Source organism: Oncorhynchus mykiss, chromosome 9, assembly GCF_057628025.1.
Source record: "Oncorhynchus mykiss isolate SJ-2025 chromosome 9, ASM5762802v1, whole genome shotgun sequence".
NCBI lineage: Eukaryota > Metazoa > Chordata > Actinopteri > Salmoniformes > Salmonidae > Oncorhynchus > Oncorhynchus mykiss.
In genome coordinates, this window is record NC_143030.1 from 18444610 (window position 1) to 18467513 (window position 22904).

At 42.1% G+C, this 22904-nt stretch overlaps 1 protein-coding gene across 19 annotated transcripts in view; it reads left to right on the forward strand.

The window, feature by feature from the left end:
* clcn3 (chloride channel 3) overlaps positions 1-22904 on the forward strand; it is a 53996-nt gene that overhangs the window by 2548 nt on the left and 28544 nt on the right. For 4 of the 19 annotated variants that reach the window (XM_021614871.3, XM_021614873.3, XM_036987421.2 and 1 more), the window contains exon 2: positions 2377-2569. The exons of 3 other annotated variants lie outside the window; for them this stretch is intronic. In XM_021614871.3, coding sequence (XP_021470546.3) covers positions 2404-2569 — 166 coding nt within the window. In that variant the 5' untranslated portion in view covers positions 2377-2403. Of the gene's footprint in view, positions 1-2376; positions 2570-7870; positions 8223-15516; positions 15860-20268; positions 20594-20793; positions 20906-22904 lie in introns of those variants that run through there. 12 more of the 19 variants (XM_090183670.1, XM_090183674.1, XM_036987424.2 and 9 more) reach the window with 5 other exon arrangements.

The window sequence follows — 22904 nt, forward strand, 5'->3', positions numbered from 1 at the left end:
CCGCGGCTTTTGTGGAGCGATGAGTAACGATGCTTCGTGGGTGACTGTTGTTGATGTGTGCAGAGGGTCCCTTGTTTGCACCCGGGTATGGGCGAGGGGACGGTCTAAAGTTATACTGTTACAGGGGTAATTCCATTTAAATTCTAGTCAATTCAGGAAGAACACTGAAATTCCAATTATCTTCAAAGCTTTTCAATAAATATTTTTTTGGGGGGGGAATTTGGTTTATTTTCTGAATTGACTGGAATTAAAATGGATTTGACCATCACTGCATTTTAGTAGCTGTTTATTAAGTCATTATCCTGTCAACTTTAACCTAATGCTGTATTTGTTCTGATACGAGATTAAAAGCTTAGCCTTAGTGTGCAGTAAGCAACTTCATGTACCTGACATCTGTTGGATTGAAGTCTATAAAGATTCTTAGCCAATTTATGATTGATCATTTCATACCCGTTTGGTTTGTCATGTCAGGCTGGTTCTGAGACTCCCCTGGGAGTGTTAATTTCACTATTGGCTGTTATTGAGCGGTTGTAAACTAAGCATTTCCCTCTGTTGATAATGAAGCCTGAAGTTTGTTAAATTGACCAATAATGTTCACGACTTTACCTCAACCTTGTGAAAAGGTGAGAGGAAGAAACATGCACCTCTCCAGACTGGGTAGGAACAGACAGTTCCATGTGAAAATGTAACAAGATTTAAATTACTAACATATGTCATACGGTACCAGTCAAAATTCTGGACACACATTCAAGGGTTTTTCTTTGTTTTTACAATTTTCATCAAAACTATGACATAACATATATGGAATCTTGTATTAATAAAAAAAAAGTCTTAAACAAATCAAAATATATTTTAGATTCTTCAAAGTAGCCACCCTTTGCCTTGATGACAACTTTGCACACTCTTGGCATTCTCTCAACCAGCTTCTAAAAGCAAACAGAATTTAATTTCATGCTTTGATTTGATCCAGCTCAAATTGATTTCTTCATTCCAGGTGAGAGGGAGTTGTTAGCCTAGTGGTCCAGACTGTTGGTGTATTGGCATGACAACAATAGAAAATAGTAGGTTACTGTATATGAAGTTTTGGGACCAGGCTAGTGAAATGTAGGCTCTCTGGTGTGTTTCTTCCTTCATAGACACCTATGAGAAAATGTTGATGTGACAAGATGTGTGTCTGTCTCACAACGTGGTGTTCACAGAGCCGTGTCTGCAATGATTATACTTGAATGAAACATAAGCTGTAGTGACATCAGTTAAGCTATCATGTCCTTTTGCTTTCATTGTTGTATGTTGATGAGTGCAAATGATCTGGATCAGGCCTAGGAGGACTTCTGACTCTTTCTTCCTGTCATAATGAGCTTGTGACTTGTGTCTGTATATGTCCAAGTTATCATTACTCATTGTGTAGTTATTACTTAAAAAAAAAAAAACGTTTCTAATATTGCTCTATTTTCTTTCACTCTGCATTGTTGGGAAGGGCCTGTAATTAAGCATTTCACTGTTTGTCTACACCTGTTGTTAACAAAGCGTGTTGATGAATACATTTTTATTTTATTTCTGATCTGGAAGGTGTTGTTTTCCCCTGCCAACACTAGGGGGCACAATAGTGAAGTTACTGTGCTCTAGGAGTGTTGTTCTAAACCAGCATCACATCACTGTATAGTTCTTCCCACACATAAATGTTTTGTTTGCATTCATGTGTATCCTCAAAACAGATGCAGCACAAATGCCCCACATAACTGATGGACTGGAGAGGTATAAATATTTCAAATAGGAATCGATATCTCCATCTGAGTGGGGACCATATAAACAAAGGAACAAACACAAAACGACAGAGTTCAGATTCAGACAGAGAGGTGTCGTGCACAACGTGCAGGGCATGCAGACTCGTTACTACTATCTAGCACACACTCCGACAGACAGATGGAGGTAACGAGATACATGGGCTGTTGTTCACAACCAGGGCCCTCCATCATCAGTCCTCCATACTGACAGTAGAGAGATACATCATATGGGTTTACTGCTACTGCTGTTCTTCCTCATCCATCTTCCTCTTTAGTGAAGTGTCTGGGTCTGACGGCTCACACTCATGTCTTCTAATAACCTCCCGCCCCTTCCTCCTTCCGTCACTACTAGAAACAACCCTGCACTGAGATTGGTACCAGGTTCGGAGTCAGACCTAATTTGAAACCGAAACCTTTACCAGACTCGGCCCTCTGGTTCCAACTCCCTAATCAGCCAGCCCGTGGACTTCCTTGTCTGCCTGAGTGTGTGTGTGTGTATTACTACAGGAGCCACTACACAGGAACAGCTACAACGGCATCGCCACAGTGCCCTACCCTGTGATCTGAGTGTGTGTGTGTTCCCTCCACCCAGGGCACTGCGTGTGTAGCGCGTAGCTAAATGGAGTCGGAGCAGCTCTTCAACAGGAGCGGCTACTACAGGAACGGCTACAACAGTATCACCAGCGCCAGCAGCGACGAGGAGCTGCTGGATGGCACAGGGGTTGTCATGGACTTCCACACCTCCGAGGATGACAACCTTCTGGATGGAGACACCACCTCACCAGGTAGGCCCACTGCTAATCGCTGCTGACTACGCCATCAGACCCCCACAACTGCCCATGGCGCTGGGTTGCTGTTCCCAACGGGGAGAGGGTCTGGCTGGGCTGACTTGTTCAGATAGAGGGTCCGGAAGCTGTGGGTCCATCCATGGATGGGTGTTGTGAGCTGTGTTGTTGTGACTGTACATCGTGTCCCGGCCGGCTTGCCCAATTTGCAGTGATGATCCCATTCAATGCTGCCTTGCCGGTTGGGTCGCTCACTACCCTAGCTGAGATGTGACATATTTTCCTGCCCCTGCCTGCTGCTGTGCCGTTGATTCACCCCCCCCCCCCCTCCCCATCCCTGTTTCAGCTCCCAACATACAACCATCTCCATCCATCCATGCCACCTGATCCCAAACCATCCTCCATCAGATGTCTCCTGCCTGCTGTCTCATCTCCATACCAGCGATTGGTGGTTGCAAACTTACCCGCCATCTTGTTTTTGTTTTATGCTTACAGCCTAGTCCATATTAGCCTGGTTCCAGATCAACAAACATGTTTTTGCATGACAACGGCCATAGGACTGGGCTAATATAGTACAAAGAAACAGATCTGGAACCAGACTGTCCATTCCTGTTTTGTTTTGATACTTTCTCTGCTATCGCCATCCATGCGGTACCTCATTCACTACTCTATTCATTGTGCTTCACTTCCTGTTTACTTTGCGGTCTTGACTTGTGGCGTTACATTTTGGTTTATGGTTGTGCTTCTTTTGGCCTTATTTGCTGCTTTAATAGGTTTTCCTGCTTGTTTCCTGTTGCTGCCTGCTGGCCCGATGCTTGATTTGCTGAGTCATGTATTGTTACCGTAGTTACACTGGCTTCCTGCTGCTGCTCTAGGTTTGGGTTCTAGTAGCTGATCAAAAGAGAAACAACTCCCTCATATCTGATATGATGTTTGATATGACGTTTGATATGACAAGTCCCAGAGAAACAACTCCCTCATGTATTTGTGCTATGATGTTTTAATATGACAAGTCCCAGAGAAACAGCTCCCTCCTATCTGATATGTTCAATATGACAAATCACAGAGAAACGACTCCCTCAACTCCCTTAATATGACAAGTCACAGTTGGCTACAGTGACAATTTTTTGTGTGACAATTTTAAGTGCGTCTGAACTGAATATGTGAGTCTGAAAGAAGGATTATAAATGGATTACCTGTATTAAACCTCTTCTGGAAAGGACCCTTCATCTCAATTTCTGCCTAAAATGACATACCCAAATCTAACTGCCTGTACCTCAGGACCTGAAACAAGGATATGCATATTCTTGATACTATTTGAAAGGAAACGCTTTGAAGTTTGAGGAGATGTGAAATTAATGTAGGCGAATATAACACCATAGATGTAAAAGATTAAACAAACAAAAAAAAAATTCTATTTAGATTTTTGTTGCATCATCTTTGAAATGCAAAAGAAAGGCCAACATTGAAATAGGAAGCTGTCAAGGTTAGGGAGTAACGGATTAGAAAACGTTACCAGCAAAAATATTGTAATCAGATTACAGCGTGGTTAAATGTGGAAGACACATTTCAGTTGAAGGCATTCAGTTGTACAACTGACTAGGTATTAGAGGTCGACGATTAGGATTTTTCAACGCCGATACCGGTTTTATTGAAGGACCAAGAAAATCTGATACCAATTCAATCGGCCAATTTATTACTATTTTACACATATGTGTGTGTGTGTGTAATATATATATATATATATATATAATACTGAATGAACACTTATTTTATCAGAATATAATACATAAATCAAATCAATTTAGTCTCAAATAAATAATGAAACATGTTCAATTTGGTTTAAATAATGCAAAAACACAATGTTGGAGTGCAATATGTGCCATGTAAGAAAGCTAAGTTCCTTGCTCAGAACACGAGAACATATGAAAGCTGGTGGTTCCTTTTTTAACATGAGTCTTCAATATTCCCAGTTAAGAAGTTTTAGGTTGTAGTTATTATAGGAATTATGATGCGGTGACTATTTCTCTATGTACCATTTGTATTTCATATACCTTTGACTATTGTATCTTCTTATAGGCACTATAGTATTGCTAGCCTAATCTCTGGAGTTGATAGGCTTGAAGTCCTAAACAGCGCTGTGCATCAAGCATTGCTAAGAGCTGCTGGCAAACGCAGGAAAGTGCTGTTTGAATGAATGCTTATGAGCCTGCTGCTGCCTGCCACCACTCAGTCAGACTGCTATATCAAATCATATACTTAATTATAATAAACACACAGAAATACGAACCATAGGTCATTAATATGGTCAAATCCGGAAAATATCATTTTGAAAACAAAACGTTTATTCTATCAGTGAAATACAGAACCTTTCTGTATTTTATAGAATGGGTGGCAACCCTAAGTCTAAATATTGCTGTTACATTGCAGAACTTTCAATGTTATGTCATAATTATGTACAATTCTGGCAAATTAATTAGGGTCTTTGTTAGGAAGAAATGGTCTTCACACAGTTTGCAACGAGCCAGGTGACCCAAACTGCTGCATATTCCCTGACTCTGCTTGCACTGAGCGCAAGAGAAGTGACACAATTTCCCTAGTTTATATTGCCTGCTAACATGAATTTCTTAACTAAATATGCAAGTAAAAAAAAAATATATACTTGTGTATTGATTTTAAGAAAGGCATTGATGTTGATGGTTAGGTACATTTGTGCAACGATTGTGCTTTTTTTCGCGAATGCGTTTTTTCTTTAGATCATCACCCGTTTGGCGAAGTTGAATTAGGCTGTGATTCGATGATAAATTAACAGGCATCACATTGATTATATGCAACGCAGGGCAAGCAAGTTAACCTAGTAATATCATCAACAATGTGTAGTTAACTAGTGATTATGTTAAGATTGATTGTTTTTTATAAGATAAGTTTAATGCTAGCTAGCACTTACCTTGGCTCCTTGCAGCCACAAGGTCCTTTTGATGCTGCACTCGCATAACAGGTGGTCAGCCTGCCACGCAGTCTCCTCGTGGATTGCAATGTAATCGGCCATAATCGGCATCCAAAAAGGCAGATTATCGATTTTGTTATGAAAACTTGAAATCGTCCCTAATTAATCGGTAATGCCCTATTATTATTATTATTATTATTATTATTATTATTATTATATATATTTTTAAAATTATTATTATTATTATTTTTAAATTGGTCGACCTCTACTAGGTATCCCCCTTTCCCTTAAAAAACTAGATAATTACTTCAAGGATTACTTTTTAAATTCAGAAAGGATGTTTGTGATTTTTTTTTTTATTGTTTACAGTAAGTTTGTTCCACCTGAGCAAGTCTGACCTCAGGTCCGAGACCACTATGATGACAGACCAAATGTGTTTGATGGATCGCTGGAATAGGCTTTTGTAGGCTACAGTCCAAGCTATGTCTTCCAATGGTGTGACTGCTGTCGGCATCAAAAAGATTATCCAACTTGAATCGCTTGGAGGTAAGGAAGACAGTAGTGGTGTAGTCTACGGCGATACGGATATCACTTATTATTGATACCTACATAGCGCATTGATGTGAATCACACTGCTGCTCTCTCATTTAGCTATTTGCGCCTTACGGATTGTGTTTGATGTGGATGGCTGTTCACAAATCTAAATGTGTATTTGAACCTAAACAATGGTTGAATTCAAAAAGTTTAAGCTGCCTATCAATCATTGTTTTTGAAACCACTGGACAGCCAACTTCACATGGAATCATGTTGTAGCCAAAAAAGTGTTAATATATTTTAATTAGTTTGAGGTTCTTCAAATAGCCACCCTTTGCCTTGATGACAGCTTTGCACACTTGGCATTCTCTCAACCAGCTTCACCTGGTTTGCTTTTTCAACAGTCTTGAAGGAGTTCCCACATATGCTGAGCACTTTTTGGCTTCTTTTCCTTCACTCTGCGGTCCAACTCATCCCAAACCATCTCAATTTGGTTGAGGTCTGGGGATTGTGGAGGCCAGCTCGTCTGATGCAGCACTCCATCATTATCCTTGTTAAAATAGCCCTTACACAGCCTGGAGGTGTGTTGGGTCATTGTCCTGTTGAAAAACAAATGACAGTCTCACTAAGCCCAAACCAGATGGGATTGCGTATCGCTGCAGAATGCTTTGGTAGCCATGCTGGTTATGTGTGCCTTGGATTCAAAATAAATCACAGACAGTGTCACCAGCAAAGCACGCCATAACACCTCCTACTCCATGCTTTATGGTGGGAAATACACATGTGGAGATCATCCGTTTACTTTTTCAGTTTTGAGAAAAGTTTGTAGAAGAGAATGAACAGCTGTATAATGTAAACTACTGTGCGTCCTGTTTGCTTTCCCCTTGAGAATGAACACTGTTGCCCACAGCTCTAGCATGATGGTTGTTTGTTGTACAAAGGGCGTTCACATACTACTGTAAAGGCCAGCTCATTGGCTATCTAGTTAGCTATGTTTCAAAACTATAGGTGGTCATTGGACCATGACACACTCAATCAAGTGAACATGCTCGTCTCATTGTTGCGTAATGATGGCTTACCTTCATGGGCTAATTGACATGTTGTGTAGCCATTACGTAATGTAGAATGATGAAACAAGTTAGGTTGCCTTCTAGAGTGTCTGAGGATTGCACAGAAACCGAACATGACCGGGTTAAGCAACGTTTTGTGTGTTAGGATATCAAAATTAATTTTGTCAAACAAAACTATGCTACATTTTATCTCTGGGACCCTAAGGATGACAAATCAGTGGAAGGTTACTGAATGTAAGTACATTATATACCATCAGAGGTGAATGTATCAAACCAGTTGCCTTGATAAGTGTTTTGTTGTTGTGCACTATCCTTAAACAATAGCTTGTGTTTTTTCTCTCTCGCTGTAATAGCTACTGTAAATTGGACACAGCAGTTAGATTAACAATCACTTAAGCTTTCTGACAATATAAGACATCTATGTCCTGGAAAATTGGTTGTTGTTTACAACGCTATTCTAGTGTCACATCGTATATTGAGCAACAACTGTCCCAATTTCGGGACACTGATAACAGTGAGGTTTTAAAGTACATTTATCAAACCATGAATGTAAGGAGAGGTCGAGGAAAGCCAAAATATGGACAACATTTTGTCTTTTGTTTATGTTGATTGAGTCTGATTAGATGTAATACTAGTCGAAACTAGTTATTTTTTTAAATGATCTAATTGAAGTTGTGCTTAGGGGCACACAGTGCTTGACATTTTTACTCTGCTGCACAATACTCCTTATCTACTGTCTCTCACCAGTGTGTACAAGCGCAGAGTTCCTTCTGTGTTTACATGTTTGTGTGTGCGTGCGCCTCTGAAAGCAGTTATGAATTGCTGAGTACAGGGCTAGTTTTTCTCATATTAAGCTCCCTCACAGAGTTCAGAAGTCAATGTCATTCATCCGAACTTCCGAACAACCAGAGAATGGACCGGCACTAACGCTACTGCCAATACGGCACAATGTGTGAATACCAAGATGTAGCCTAACGCCTGTTTTGCTGCTTGCCTGAGCGCCAGTCTGTTTCTACTTCTTTTTAGCCGACTTCTCGTCATATTTCCAAGCAAGTCACTGAACGGCTGTAGCAGCTGAATGTTGAAACGTTTGGGAAACCAGGTTAGTGAGTCTGAATGCTTTAATGCAACATTGCTGGAGCCTCAGGGCATGTTAAGGCTACACTGCTTCTTTCAGCCAGCTAACTAGGAAATGTTATGTCAAACTAGCGCACTCTGCTGTAACCTACCATAACTTGGTTAGGCCATGTTTTTCTTTAGTGTTACTGGCGTCCTACAGTGTGCCTGTGACAAGGAGACCATGGATAATTAACGACCCAGTGGAGACTGGCTATCTCGTGGTACTGCTCCAGTGAGGGTGGCCTGTTTTTTTTAGTAGTGTGTCTGTGTGTAAAGGGAATTTTCCGGTGAACCAAAGGAGAGCAGTTGTTGATAACATCAATCAGAATCCAATCTTGTTTATTTAACAGGGAGACACCTCCAGAGCAGAAACAGAAACCAATTCTAACGGGCCTTCTCTGAGAATACCCTTCTTCTTAATCACAACGCACCTAATGTTCTGTAAACACCAGCCGAGAGGCTTGTAGGATGTCACAACATCAGCTGCTACAGAATCACATAGTGTCACAGATACATTATCAGTGATCCCTTGACTCTGGAGTCTAACTTTAACCATAACATTCAACACTGGCAGACATTTCATACTGGCAGTTACACAGGTCAAAGGTAGAACATCAGTACTTTGTTACAAGATAATTATAGAAAAATACTTAACCATGTATGTTTTAAGTACCATATTTAATAAAGTCCTGTTTCCCTTCCTCCTAGGGAATGAGTGTGAGTTGGGTTACAAGGTCACTCTCAGTAATCTCTGCCCAATCAGTGGTCTCCATTCTCCAAGTCTGCAAACGTTCTCAGTGAACCTTGGTGTAAGCTACTGCCTGTAGGTGTATCCACGTGTTACTAAGTAACAGGCTACCCAAGTCAGTGTTCATACACATGCCCACATGATATATACAAAAGTATGTGAACACCTGCTCGTCATCTCATTCCTAAATAATGGGCTTTAATATGGAGTTGGTCCCCCCCTTTGCTGCTATAACAGCCTCCACTCTTCTGGGAAAAATTTCCACTAGAACATTGTTGCGGGGAGTTGCTTCCATTCAGCCACAGACACTAGTTAGGTTGGGCACAGATGTTGGGCGATTAGGCCTGGCTCTCAGTCGGCGTTCCAATTCATCCCAAAGGTGTTTTGATGGGGTTGAGGTCAGGGCTCTGTTCAGACCAGTCAAGTTCTTCCATCAATCAAATTAATTTATAAAGCCCTTCTTACATTAGCTGATGTCACAAAGTGCTGTACAGAAACCCAGCCTGAAACCCCAAACAGCAAGCAATGCAGATGTAGAAGCACGGTTGCTAGGAAAAACTCCCAAGAAAGGCCAGAACCTAGGAAGAAACCTAGAGAGGAACCAGGCTATGAGGGGTGGCCAGTCTTCTTCTGGCTGTGCCGGGTGGAGATTATAACAGAACATGGCTAAGATGTTCAAATGTTCATAGATGACCAGCAGGGTCAAATAATAATAATCACAGTGGTTGTAGAGGATGCAACAGGTCAGCAACTCAGGAGTAAATGTCAGTTGGCTTCGACACCGATCTCGACAAACCATAGGCTGAAACAGGAAAGGAACTTCCCCAAACTGTTGCCACAAAGTTGGAAGCTCAGAATAGTCTAGCATGTCATTGTATGCTGTAGCATCAACATTTGCCTTTAATAGAACTAAGGGGCCTAGCCCGAACCATGAAAAACAGCCCCAGACCATTATTCGTCTTCCACCAAACTTGACAGTTGACACTATTCATTTGGGCAGGTAGCATTCTCCTGGCATCCGCCAAACCCAGATTCATCCGTCAGACTCCAGAGAACGCGTTTCTACTGCTCCAGAGTTCAATGGTGGCGAGCTTTACACCACTCCAGCCGACACTTGGCATTGCGCATGGTGATCTTAGGCTTATGTGCGGCTGCTCGGCCATGGAAACCCATTTCATGAAGCTCCCAACGAACAGTACTTGTGCTGACGTTGCTTCCATAGGCAGTTTGGAACTCTGTAGTGAGTGTTGCAAACGAGGACAGACGATTTTAATGCTCTCCAGCACTCGGCGGTCCCATTCTGTGAGCTTGTGTGGCCTACCACTTCGTGGCTGAGCCGTTGTTGCTCCTAGACGTTTCCACTTCACAGTAACAGCACTTACAGTTGACTGGGGCAGCTCTAGCAGGGCAGAAATTTGAAGAACTGCTTTGTTGGAAAGGTGGCATCCTATAACAGTGTCACGTTGAAAGTCACTGAGCACTTCAGTACGGGCCATTCTACTGCCAATGTTTGCCTTTGTGTCCCTGTGTAAGAATTTCCACAACACTCCATAGACAATCTTAAATGAATCATTGTTTATTGCCAGCGCACTGGAGAGATTTCAACCAACTCAATGCACACATGTCAGTCAGGAGCTCTGCTTGGGTAGTCCCAGCAGTTGCCTTATATACGGCTATTCTAGTTTTATTTCATTCATGTGCCCGACCAATACTGGTTCATAACATGTAACAATACCTCACAAGGCTTCTTCTCTCTAAGCTGAGACCCTGAAACTTAGAAATCTTTCGTTCTCAAAACAAGGTCTGGGCATACTGCCAAATTGCAGCTACTGATGGTGAAGATTCAGTCAGCCACTTGCATGAACACATAAATTAGTCCTAAGAGAAGCACATGAGTATAACATTTCCATCACAGGCGATTGCATGGCTGTGTGCTAATTTTTTTTATACACCTGTCAGCAACGGGTGTGGCTGAAATAGCCGAATCCACTAATTTGAAGGGGTGCCACGTACTTTTGTATATATAGTGTAGGAACTGGATGAAGTGACTAGGGGAGTGAAAAAGAAATTCCCATGAACCAGTTTGGCAGCTTGATGTCCAATCAGCACTTGCCTAGTGGCAATCCATGAAGTGTAATTGCCGGTATCTGTCAGGATTGTGCCTGTAGGTTAAGCTGCCTTTCTGTGTGTCTCGTGCTGTTTATATGCACTGTGTGTTGGGGGTGGAAGTGGACCCTTGTCTGGCCCACCTGGTGTGCTGTGTCAGGCAGACGTGGGAATGTTCTGTAGTGGAACAGAATGGAACTACCTGATCCAGGCCTTGAACAGAGGCATATTACATATTGGAACTGTGGAGATAGAACATACTTGGTTCTGGAGTGCTGGTTCATCTGATCTCTAGAACCCTGGTGCCACGTTAACTTGGTATTCTCTGTTGGGATTTACTTCCAAACTCCAGATGGTTGATTTCACCTGTGCCATCACCTAGCAACAGGAGCCGTGCTAAAAGGTAGGGGGGCTTCATTGGTTGGTTGTTTGGTTTGATGGTGCCAGCACAGCAGTCAAAATGTCATCTTTCTTTAGGGTGACAAGTGGAATATTCCTGCTGGAGCTCGTGCTACAGGTGGGTGCTGCTATGGTGACCAGTGAGCTGAGATAAGGCGGGGTTTACCTAGCAAAGACTTATAGATGACCTGGAGCCAGTGGGTTTGGCGACAAATATGAAGCGAGGGCCAGCCAACGAGAGCATACAGGTCGCAGTGGTGGTTAGTATATGGGGCTTTGGTGACAAAACGGATGGCACTGTGATAGACTACATCCAATTTGTTGAGTAGAGTGTTTGAGGCTATTTTGTAAATGACAACGCCGAAGTCAAGGATCGGCAGGATAGTCAGTTTTACGAGGGTATGTTTGGCAGCATGAGTGAAGGATGCTTTGTTGCAAAATAGGAAGCCGATTCTAGATTTAATTTTGGATTGGAGATGCTTAATGTGAGTCTGGAAGGAGAGTTTACAGTCTAACCAGACTCCTAGGTATTTGTAGTTGTCCACATATTCTAAGTCAGAACCTTCCAGAGTAGTGATGCTGGACGGGCGGGCAAGTGCGGGCAGCGATCGGTTGAAGAGCATGCATACATTTAGTTATACTTGCATTTAAGAGCAGTTGGAGGCCACGGAAGGAGAGTTGTATGGCATTGAAGCTCATCTGGAGGTTAGTTAACAGTGTCCAAAGAAGGGCCAGAAGTATACAGAACGGTGTCGTCTGAGGTGGATCAAAGAATCACCAGCAGCAAGAACAACATCATTGATGTATACAGAGAAGAAAGTCGGCCCGAGAATTGAACCCTGTGGCACCCCCATAGAGACTGCCAGAGGTCCGCACAACAGGCCCTCCGATTTGACACACTGAACTCTGTCTGAGAAGTAGTTGGTGAACCAGGCGAGGCAGTCATTTGAGAAACAAAGGCTGTTTTGTCTGCCGATAAGAATGTGGTGATTGACAGAGTCGAATGCCTTGGCCAGGTCAATGAATACAGCTGCACAGAATTGTCTCTTTTTGATGGTGGCTATGATATCGTTTAGGACCTTGTGCGTGGCTGAGATGCACCCATGACCAGCTCTGAAACCAGATTACATAGCGGAGAAGGTACGGTGGGATTCGAAATGGTCGGTGATCTGTTTGTTAACTTGGCTTTCGAAGACCTTAGATATACAGGGTAGGATAGATATAGGTCTGTAGCAGTTTGGATCTAGAGTGTCTCCCCCTTTGAAGAGGGGGATGACTGCGGCAGCTTTCCAATCTTTGGGGATCTCAGATGATACAAAAGAGAGGTTGAACAGGCTAGTAATAGGGGTTGCAACCATTTTGGCTGATAATTTTAGAAAGTGAGGGTCCCGATTGTCTAGCCCTGTTTATTTGTAGGGTTCAGAACATCAGCTATCTGGATTTGGGTGAAGGAGAAATAAGTGAGGCTTGGGTAAGTTGCTGTGGGGGGTGGAGGGCTGTTGACCAGGGTAAGGTAGGCCGGGTGGAAAGCATGGCCAGCCGTAGAGAAATGCTTATTGAAATTCTCAATTATTGTGGATTTATCAGTTGTGACAGTGTTTCCTAGCCTCAGTGCAGTGGGCAGCTGGGAGGAGGTGCTCTTATTCTCCATGGACTTTATAGTGTCCCAGAACTTTTTGGAGTTTTCTGCAGGATGCAAATTTCTGTTTAAAAAAAGCTAGCCTTTGCTTTCCTAACTGCCTGTGTATATTGGTTCCTAACTTCCCTGAAAAGTTGCATATCGTGGGGGCTATTTGATGCTAATGCCGTACGCCACAGGATGTTTTTGTGCTGGTCAAGGGCAGTCAGGTCTGGAGTGAACCACGGGCTATATCTGTTCTTGGTTCTACATTTTTTGAATGGGGCATGCTTATTTAAGATTCAGGAAAGCACTTTTCAAGAATAACCAGTCATCTTCTACTGACGGAATGAAGTCAATATCCTTCCAGGATGCCCGGGCCAGGTTGATTAGAAAGGCCTGCTCGCTGAAGTGTTTTAGGTGTATCAATACACCCAGTCACTACACTAGGCTAATGACTTTCCTAGTTAAATAAAATAAATACAAAGATACAGGCATCCTTCCTAACTCGGTTGCCGGAGTGGAAAGAAACCGCACAGGGATTTCACCACAAGGTCAATGGTCACTTTTTAAGAATGTTTAATGACTGATTTAAAAAAAATCCTGTTTGCAACAAGGCACTAAAGTAAAACCAGGCATTGGAACCTAAATTATTTTCCAATCGTTTTGTTCTGAACAGAACCATCATTTTTTTTCTTTAACATTCTACTAACAAGCTAGCTAGCTAACAAACTTGTGTGTTCAGAGCGGCACCAGAATTAAAATAAAAACACGTCTTACCTTTTTGTAGTTAATACATCTACCTTGAAACACCATAACTATGTTATCCTTAGCTAGCATTGAAAAAGTTAATCAATTGTTCTCTAATAAAAAAAATCTCCCCCTAATTTATGCATCACGCCTGTAATGTCAATAGCTACAGTAGACTTTGCATGCTTTGTAGGGAGGGGGAGGGGCTATAGTCTACACACTCACATTGGCAAAGATTTTCAGCTGGTAGGCACTGGAATGCACTTCTGAGTGACAGTGAGGGCTTTGCATAGGCGTTTTTTTGTGGGACTGAAAAACATGCTCGGAACGTAAAATAACATCAACCGGTTCCCATACTTTTAAAATAACGGTTATTTTCCAGAACAGTATAGATCACTTTTATTCTCGTCTGGTTCTGTTCCTTTTAAAAATGTAGTTTATTTTTCAGTTCTGTTCCCTGAACCGGTTCCAACCCCTGACTAAAACTGCAAATAACGATTTGTATTCAGGACAATCCAACACAGAACATTACTGGGCACTACTCTTCATATTTTCAAACATGGCGGTGGTTGCATCGTGTTATGGGTATGCTTGTCATTGGCAAGAACTAGGGAGTATTTTTATTTAAAAAAAATTAGGATAAATGTTTTGCACAGGCAAAATCATAGAGGAAACTTAGTTAAGTCTGATTTTCACCAGACACTGGGATATGAATTTCAGCAGGACAATAACCTAAAACAAAAGGCAGAGTATACACTTACCAAGACGACATTGAATTAGTGGCCTAGTTACAAAATGGCTGTCTAGTAATGCTCAACAACCAACTTGACAGAGCTTTAAGAATTTTTAAAAGAATAATGTGAAAATATTGTACATTCCAGGTGTGCAAAGCTCTTAGAGACTAACCCAGAAAGACTCACAGCTGTAATCACTACCAAAGGTGATTCTAAAATGTATTGACTCGGGTGTGAAAACTTATGTAAATTACATTTTTGTACTTCATTTTCAATACATTTGCAAACATTTCTAAAAACATTTTCACTTTGTCATTAAGGGGTATTGTGTGTAGATGGGTGAGGGGAAGCGTATATATTTAATCCATTTTGAATTCGGGCTGTAACACAACAAATGTGGACTAAGTCAAGGGATATACTTTCTGAAGGCACTGTTGGTAGCTATGAACCCTTCAGATGAAATCTCACACATTGCTTCATATCCTCCTTGTGCATACATGTTTGAGAGCAAAAGAGAGAAAGTGAATGTGTTTGTGGAAAGGGAAGGAGAAGGTAGAGGAGAGTGTCTGTCTCGTACTACTGGTTTCACTCATTTGTTTATGGTAGTTTTCATCTTCTGGTTATTTCTCTTGCTCTCCCCTGCTGTGGCTTTTGCTCTAATGACATTTTGATGTGTGTGTGTGTGTATACACACACTGTTCTGCCTCTGAGAAATTGCTTCATTCAAGTCAATTAGGCCTATTGATTGTGCAGAAAAACAGTTGTTCTAACATTTAATATATTAATTTGTTAATTCTTTGGTAAGCAGAAAATTAAAGCTGTAATGTACTGTATAGCGCTGTGTTCAATACAGATCAATATGATGCCAGCAGTACTGGCTCAGCCAGTTGTCTACCCTAGCAACCAACCAGTGCGAGCCGATCGTCTTTCCTGTGACGACATCACCGGCCCCTTAGCAGTCAACTGCTGAGAACTCGGCTCACACACACACACAGAGACATCGTCACTCACGCACACACACAGTCACAAATAAGCCTACGCACACAGCCCGCTACACTATTCGTGGCTGCTGTAAATCATGGAGGCTGCCTCCATGGTAAACAGTTCGCCTAGAGACGTGTAGCTAACGCGCAGTGAGAGAGCTAACGTAAGCTTAGCGACCAACTGTCAGTCAACCATGGAGGATATCTCAGCTGAGACCGACCCCTATCTCCCTTACGACGGGGGAGGGGATACCATTCCCCTGCAGGAGCTGCCTAAAAGAGGTATGCCACGATCCCCGCACCTTTCCTTCCTTCTGAATGGAGGTTGGAGGTTCGTTTCTGTCTGTCTGTCCATCTGGCTACAGTTAGTCATGGAGCTGGATAATCTAATGCTCAAGCTCCCAGCTGTTGTTATAAAGACTAAAATGGTGTGGCGCTTATGATTTAGGACAGATTGGAGGGCTGTAATGTGTGTGTGTATGGGCGACAATATTATCTAACTAACGTTAGCTGGCTGTCATTCTTCGACCATTCCCCTGCTCGTTGATGATTAACCTTGGCAGTTTGTGACCCAATATCTGGGCTGTGTGTGTGCGTTATCTGCGTGGTGAATTAGCTGGGTGTGTTTTTCTCACAGGAAGGCTTAGCTGGGCTGGATGAAGCAGTGACCGAGGAGTAGCAATGTGTGCCACTGCCTCCACCTTTTAGTCTTGACTTTAAATGTTTGTGTGTTCAAGAGAGAGACACGTGTTTGGTGTGTGTGGGAACACCTCTATAACAGCCTCCAGATGTTGGTCTCGGTGTGGTGCTGATCCATTTAACATAAAACAGTGTTTGAATATTTTTTATTTTTATGAATTACTAACAGCACCTGATTTTAAACACATTTTGTCAAGGGATCAGTGGAAAACGTTTGAGTGTTTAATACAATGTATTGTAATATTGTTGAAATACAGTTGATGTTCTTAACCCAAGGCTTTTTGGGCCTGGGAGGCTCACAGGGATATAGGTATCCACAGTAGGCTTACTCCACCAATTATACATTTTTCATCGTAATACATAGTGTAATCCCATTTTATTGTTATTAAACTGCAAAGGTTTCTCTGTAAATTGTCAGGATAATTAGCTTGAAAAATGAAAGAATCTCTACGATGCCTAAATGTTCCTTCCCAGGGCCCGAGACTTGGTTCATCCAGCCATGCACTGCACAAGTCCTAGTAAAACTCTGTATGCTATTTTGATATCACTTGAGTTGTGTTCTGATTATGAGGGAGTCCCTGATATATTTAGTATTAAAAAAGAGGTTCCGGAGAACAAAACACTAACTCACACTCACTAACACTAACTCACACTAACTCACACTAACACTAACTCACACTCTCACACTAACTCACACTAACTCACACTAACACTAACTCACACTCACACTAGCACTAACTCACACTAGCACTAACTCACACTAGCACTAACTCACACTAACTCACACTAACTCACACTAGCACTAACTCACACTAGCACTAACTCACACTAGCACTAACTCACACTAGCACTAACTCACACCAACACTAACTAACACTAACTCACACTAACACTAACTCACACTAACACTAGCACTAACTCACACTAGCACTAACTCACACTAACTCACACTAACTAGCACTAACTCACACTAGCACTAACTCACACTAACTCACACTAACACTAACACTAACTCACACTAACACTAACTCACACTAACACTAACACTAACTCACACTCTCACACTAACTCACACTCTCACACTAACTCACACTAGCACTAACTCACACTAGCACTAACTCACACTAGCACTAACTCACACTAGCACTAACTCACACTAGCACTAACTCACACTAGCACTAACTCACACTAGCACTAACTCACACTAGCACTAACTCACACTAGCACTAACTCACACTAGCACTAACTCACACTAGCACTAACTCACACTAACTCACACTAGCACACACTAGCACTAACTCACACTAGCACTAACTCACACTAGCACTAACTCACACTAGCACTAACTCACACTCTCACACTAACTCACACTCTCACACTAACTCACTCTCACACTAACTCACACTAGCACTAACTCACACTAGCACTAACTCACACTAACTCACACTAACTCACACTAACTCACACTAACTCACACTAACACTAACTCACACTAACACTAACACTAACTCACACTCTCACACTCTCACACTCTCACACTAACTCACACTAACACTAACTCACACTAACACTAACTCACACTAACACTAGCACTAACTCACACTAGCACTAGCACTAACTCACACTAGCACTAACTCACACTAGCACTAACTCACACTAGCACTAACTCACACTAGCACTAACTCACACTAGCACTAACTCACACTAGCACTAACTCACACTAGCACTAACTCACACTAGCACTAACTCACACTAGCACTAACTCACACTAGCACTAACTCACACTAGCACTAACTCACACTAGCACTAACTCACACTAGCACTAACTCACACTAGCACTAACTCACACTAACACTAACTCACACTAACACTAACTCACACTAACACTAACTCACACTAACTCACACTAACACTAACTCACACTAACACTAACTCACACTCTCACACTAACTCACACTAACACTAACTCACACTAACACTAACTCACACTAACACTAACTCACACTAACACTAACACTAACTCACACTAACTCACACTCTCACACTAACTCACACTCTCACACTAACTCACACTCTCACACTAACTCACACTCTCACACTAACTCACACTCTCACACTAACTCACACTAGCACTAACTCACACTAGCACTAACTCACACTAGCACTAACTCACACTAGCACTAACTCACACTAGCACTAACTCACACTAGCACTAACTCACACTAGCACTAACTCACACTAGCACTAACTCACACTAGCACTAACTCACACTAGCACTAACTCACACTAGCACTAACTCACACTAGCACTAACTCACACTAGCACTAACTCACACTAGCACTAACTCACACTAGCACTAACTCACACTAGCACTAACTCACACTAACTCACACTAACACCAACACTAACTAACACTAACTCACACTAGCACTAACTCACACTAACACTAACTCACACTAGCACTAACTCACACTAGCACTAACTCACACTAGCACTAACTCACACTAGCACTAACTCACACTAACTCACACTAACACCAACACTAACTAACACTAACTCACACTAACACTAACTCACACTAACACTAGCACTAACTCACACTAGCACTAACTCACACTAACACTAACTCACACTAACACTAACTCACACTAACACTAACTCACACTAACACTAACTCACACTAACACTAACACTAACTCACACTAACACTAACTCACACTAACACTAACTCGCACTAACTCACACTAACATCTATAAAGCATCTGCTATCCTCCTTATTACCTGAACAAAACCTTTACATTCTCAACATGATTCAATGTTGTGTGGATATATCCTTTTTTTCACAGTTAACTATATATATCCCTCAGGCCTTAGTCGTTAATGGCCCACCACTTAATAATATCCTTGCCTTCAATATAGTGCTGAGCAATTAGTGCTTTTTGAGGATGTTTCAGTTTGATTCTAAAAAAATAATCACTTCCATTTATTTTTTAAATAAACTGTGCATTATGTGGGTTGAATGCTATGTAAGCGCAGAATAAAACCATTAATTAAAAAAATTGTAGTGGCTGCCCATTACTGCTTTAACATAATTTATTCACATTACTTTAATACAATATGTGTTTACTTTGATGACTTGATTTCATTCCAAGTAATCTCATCTCTATAGAGCTGCTGCCTGTGCTGTCTGACAAAATCACTATTTCAGTAGTTCTTCAAAGTAAATAAGGCATACTTTTATGACTGCTGAATACCAACTATCAATCTCATAGATGATGTATTTTCAGATGACAGTACCTCTCAAAGCAGCTGCTTTCCATCCCTCTAGATTGAGAGAAGAAAAAACACAGTCTCTGTCTGCTCCACACCCATTCTTATTATAGCTCAGTGCTCCACACAGACCGGACAAGTATGCACACAATGGGTTGTGGTAATTGTAGTTGCCACGTTTTCTGCGCTAAACTATCGGAAATATTGGCCTGTTGGCAACTACAGCTCTGTACTACATCGCACAGTTCAGGCTTGATCCGATTTATCTCTACAGAAACTGCATTGAGCTCACAGCAAAAAAAACGGAACGAAATGGAATTCAAATACTTTACCCAAAGATGGTCAATTAGTTGTTTACAAAACTAAAAAGAACCTGCATTTCGATTAATTGCTCAACTTAAACTTAACCTACCACGTCACTGATTATCTCAAAAGAGAGAAACTACTTAACAGATAATGGTTTGTGTTGGTGTAGTCCTTGTTCATTACTTTCCCTTGCTGAATGAAATACACTGGCAAAGGATTCTCTCTCTCTCTCTCTCTCTCTCATTCCCCCTCTCTCGCTCCCTCATTTTTTTCCTTCTCTCTAGTCTGTTATGAGGTAGGCCTTTCAGTCGCGTTTCCTTACTAGCCTCGTGCAGGCCAGGGTTAGTTGCAGCCTGCTGTTCTCCAACCCCAGTCAGTCCAGCTGCTGAGCTGAGCCTCCTTGATCTGCTTTGCAGGAGTGGAGTAATGCTGGAGTAGCCTGATGCTGGAGTAATGCTGGAGTAGCCTGATGCTGGAGTAATGCTGGAGTAGCCTGATGCTGGAGTAGCCTGATGCTGGAGTAATGCTGGAGTAGCCTGATGCTGGAGTAATGCTGGAGTAGCCTGATGCTGGAGTAATGCTGGAGTAGCCTGATGCTGGAGTAATGCTGGAGTAGCCTGATGCTGGAGTAGCCTGATGCTGGAGTAATGCTGGAGTAGCCTGATGCTGGAGTAGCCTGATGCTGGAGTATTGGTGGAGTAGTCTGATACTGCAGTAGACAGGTACTGGAGTAGTGGTGGAGTATCCTGATGCTGGAGTAATCTGAAACTGGAGTAGTGCCTATGTGCACTAAACCCTGACGCTGAATGGTCTCACTTTAGGCATGTAACTGAACACACAAAGTGCACGTGTGTGTGTGTTGTGACCTCATTGATCAGTGTTGCTGTTGTGGTTGAAATCAGTCCCTTGTAGGATTCTGTTTCCTTAGTGTTATCATTCAGCTGGATGCTGTGTGTTAGCCTACACAGGTCGGTGAAATCAAAACATGAGGTGCCTGCTGCACTGCAGGACCAGGACCAAATCTCCCCCCTGTGGATTTCACTCACAAATCAGGTTGGTTGGAAGGTAGAAGGCGATAATGTCCATCTCAATGATTGACTTGACTGCCTGCTCTGTTTGCCAGGCTGAGACTGTTTCAGCTGACTCCACAAGAACAAGCCATTTCACATTGGTCTTCCTCACAAAGGGAAGCACCAGATGAAAGCTATTAAACTAGTGTAACACAACACAAATGCCTATTTTTCTCTTAGACTTCTATTTCTACATCAAAGGGCTTCATATAGACCTAATACTGTAATTGGAATGGCTTGGCCTTCTAAAATCAGGTTAGAGGTCTGAGAAATGCTTTACTCATTTCTCTACTCCTAGTGGTAGCAAGTAATGTAGTGAATGCACACATTTATAGCGTCTCTGTTATTAGTGTTAATAGATTAGTTTACTTCTATTTTCTCAACCTCGCCATGGTCCTACTTTCCTCAAAATCAAATGTTATTGGTCACATACACATATTTAGTAGACGTTATTGCGGGTGTAGCGAAAGGCTTGTGTTCTTAGCTCCAACAGTGTAAATATATAATTATTAGGATGAGCAATGTCAGTGGCATTGACTAAAATACTGTATATACAGTGCCTTAGGAAAGTATTCGGACCCCTTGACTTTTTCCACATTTTGCTAGGTTACAACCTTATTCTAAAATATATATTTTTCCCCCAGAGTAATTCTCATCAATCTACGCACAATACACCATAATGACAAAGCAAAAACAGAATTTTAGACATTTTTGCTAATTTATAAAATAAAATAAAAACATATCACATTTTATTCAGATTCTTTACTCAGTACTTTGTTGAAGCACCTTTGGCAGCGATTACAGAGTCTTCTTGGGTATGACGCTACAAGCTTGGCACACCTGTATTTGAGAAGTTTCTCCCAGTCTTCTCTGCAGATCCTCTCAAGCTCTGTCAGGTTGGATGGGGAGCGTTGCTTGCACAGCTATTTTCAGGTCGAGCCAGAGATGTTTGATTGGGTTCAAGTCTGGGCTCTGGCCGTGCCACTCGAGGACATTGAGACTTGTCCCGAATCCACTCCTGTGTTTTCTTGGCTGTGTGGTTAGGGTCGTTGTCCTGTTGGAAGGTGAACCTTTACCCAAGTCTGAGGTCCTGAGCTCTCTGGAGCAGGTTTTCATCAAGGATCTTTCTGTACTTTGCTCTGTTCATCTTTGCCTCGATCCTGACTAGTTTTCCTGCCCCTGAAAAACATTGCCACAGCATAATGCTGCCACCACCATGCTCAGACTAGAGTATCTTGTTTCTCATATGGTCTGAGAGTGTTTAGGTGCCTTTTGGCAAGCTCAAAGTGGGCTGTCATGTGTCTTTTACTGAGGAGTGGCTTCCGTCTGGCCAATCTCTACCATAAAGGCCTGATTGGTGGAGTGCTGCAGAGATGGTTGTCCTTATGGAAGGTTCTACCAACTCCACAGAGGAGCTCTGTCAGAGTGACCATTGGATTCTTGGTCACCTCCCTAACCAAGGCCCTTCTCCCCTGATTGCTCAGTTTGGCCGGGCGGCCAGCTCTATGAAGAGTCTTGGTGGTTCCAAACTTCTTCCATTTTAAGAATGATGGAGGCCACTGTATTCTTGAGGACCTTCAATGCTTCAGAAATGTTTTGGTACCCTTCCCCTGTGCCTTGACACAATCCTGTCCCTGAACTCTACGGATAATTCCTTTTTGACCTCATGGCTTGGTTTTTGCTCTGACATGCACTGTCAACTGTGGGACCTCCTATACCACAGGTGGACCTCATACCACAGGTGGACTCCAATCAAATTGTAGAAACATCTCAAGGATGATCAATGGAAACAGGATGCACTCGAGCTCAATTTCGAGCCTCATGGCAAGGGTCTGAATACTTACGTAAATAAGGTATTTCTGTTTTTGCGTTGTCATTATGGGGTATTGTGTATAGATTTTTATGTAATCAATTTTAGAATAGGGCTGTAACGTAACAAAATGTGGAAAAAGTCAAGGGGTCTGAATACTTTCCGAAGGCAC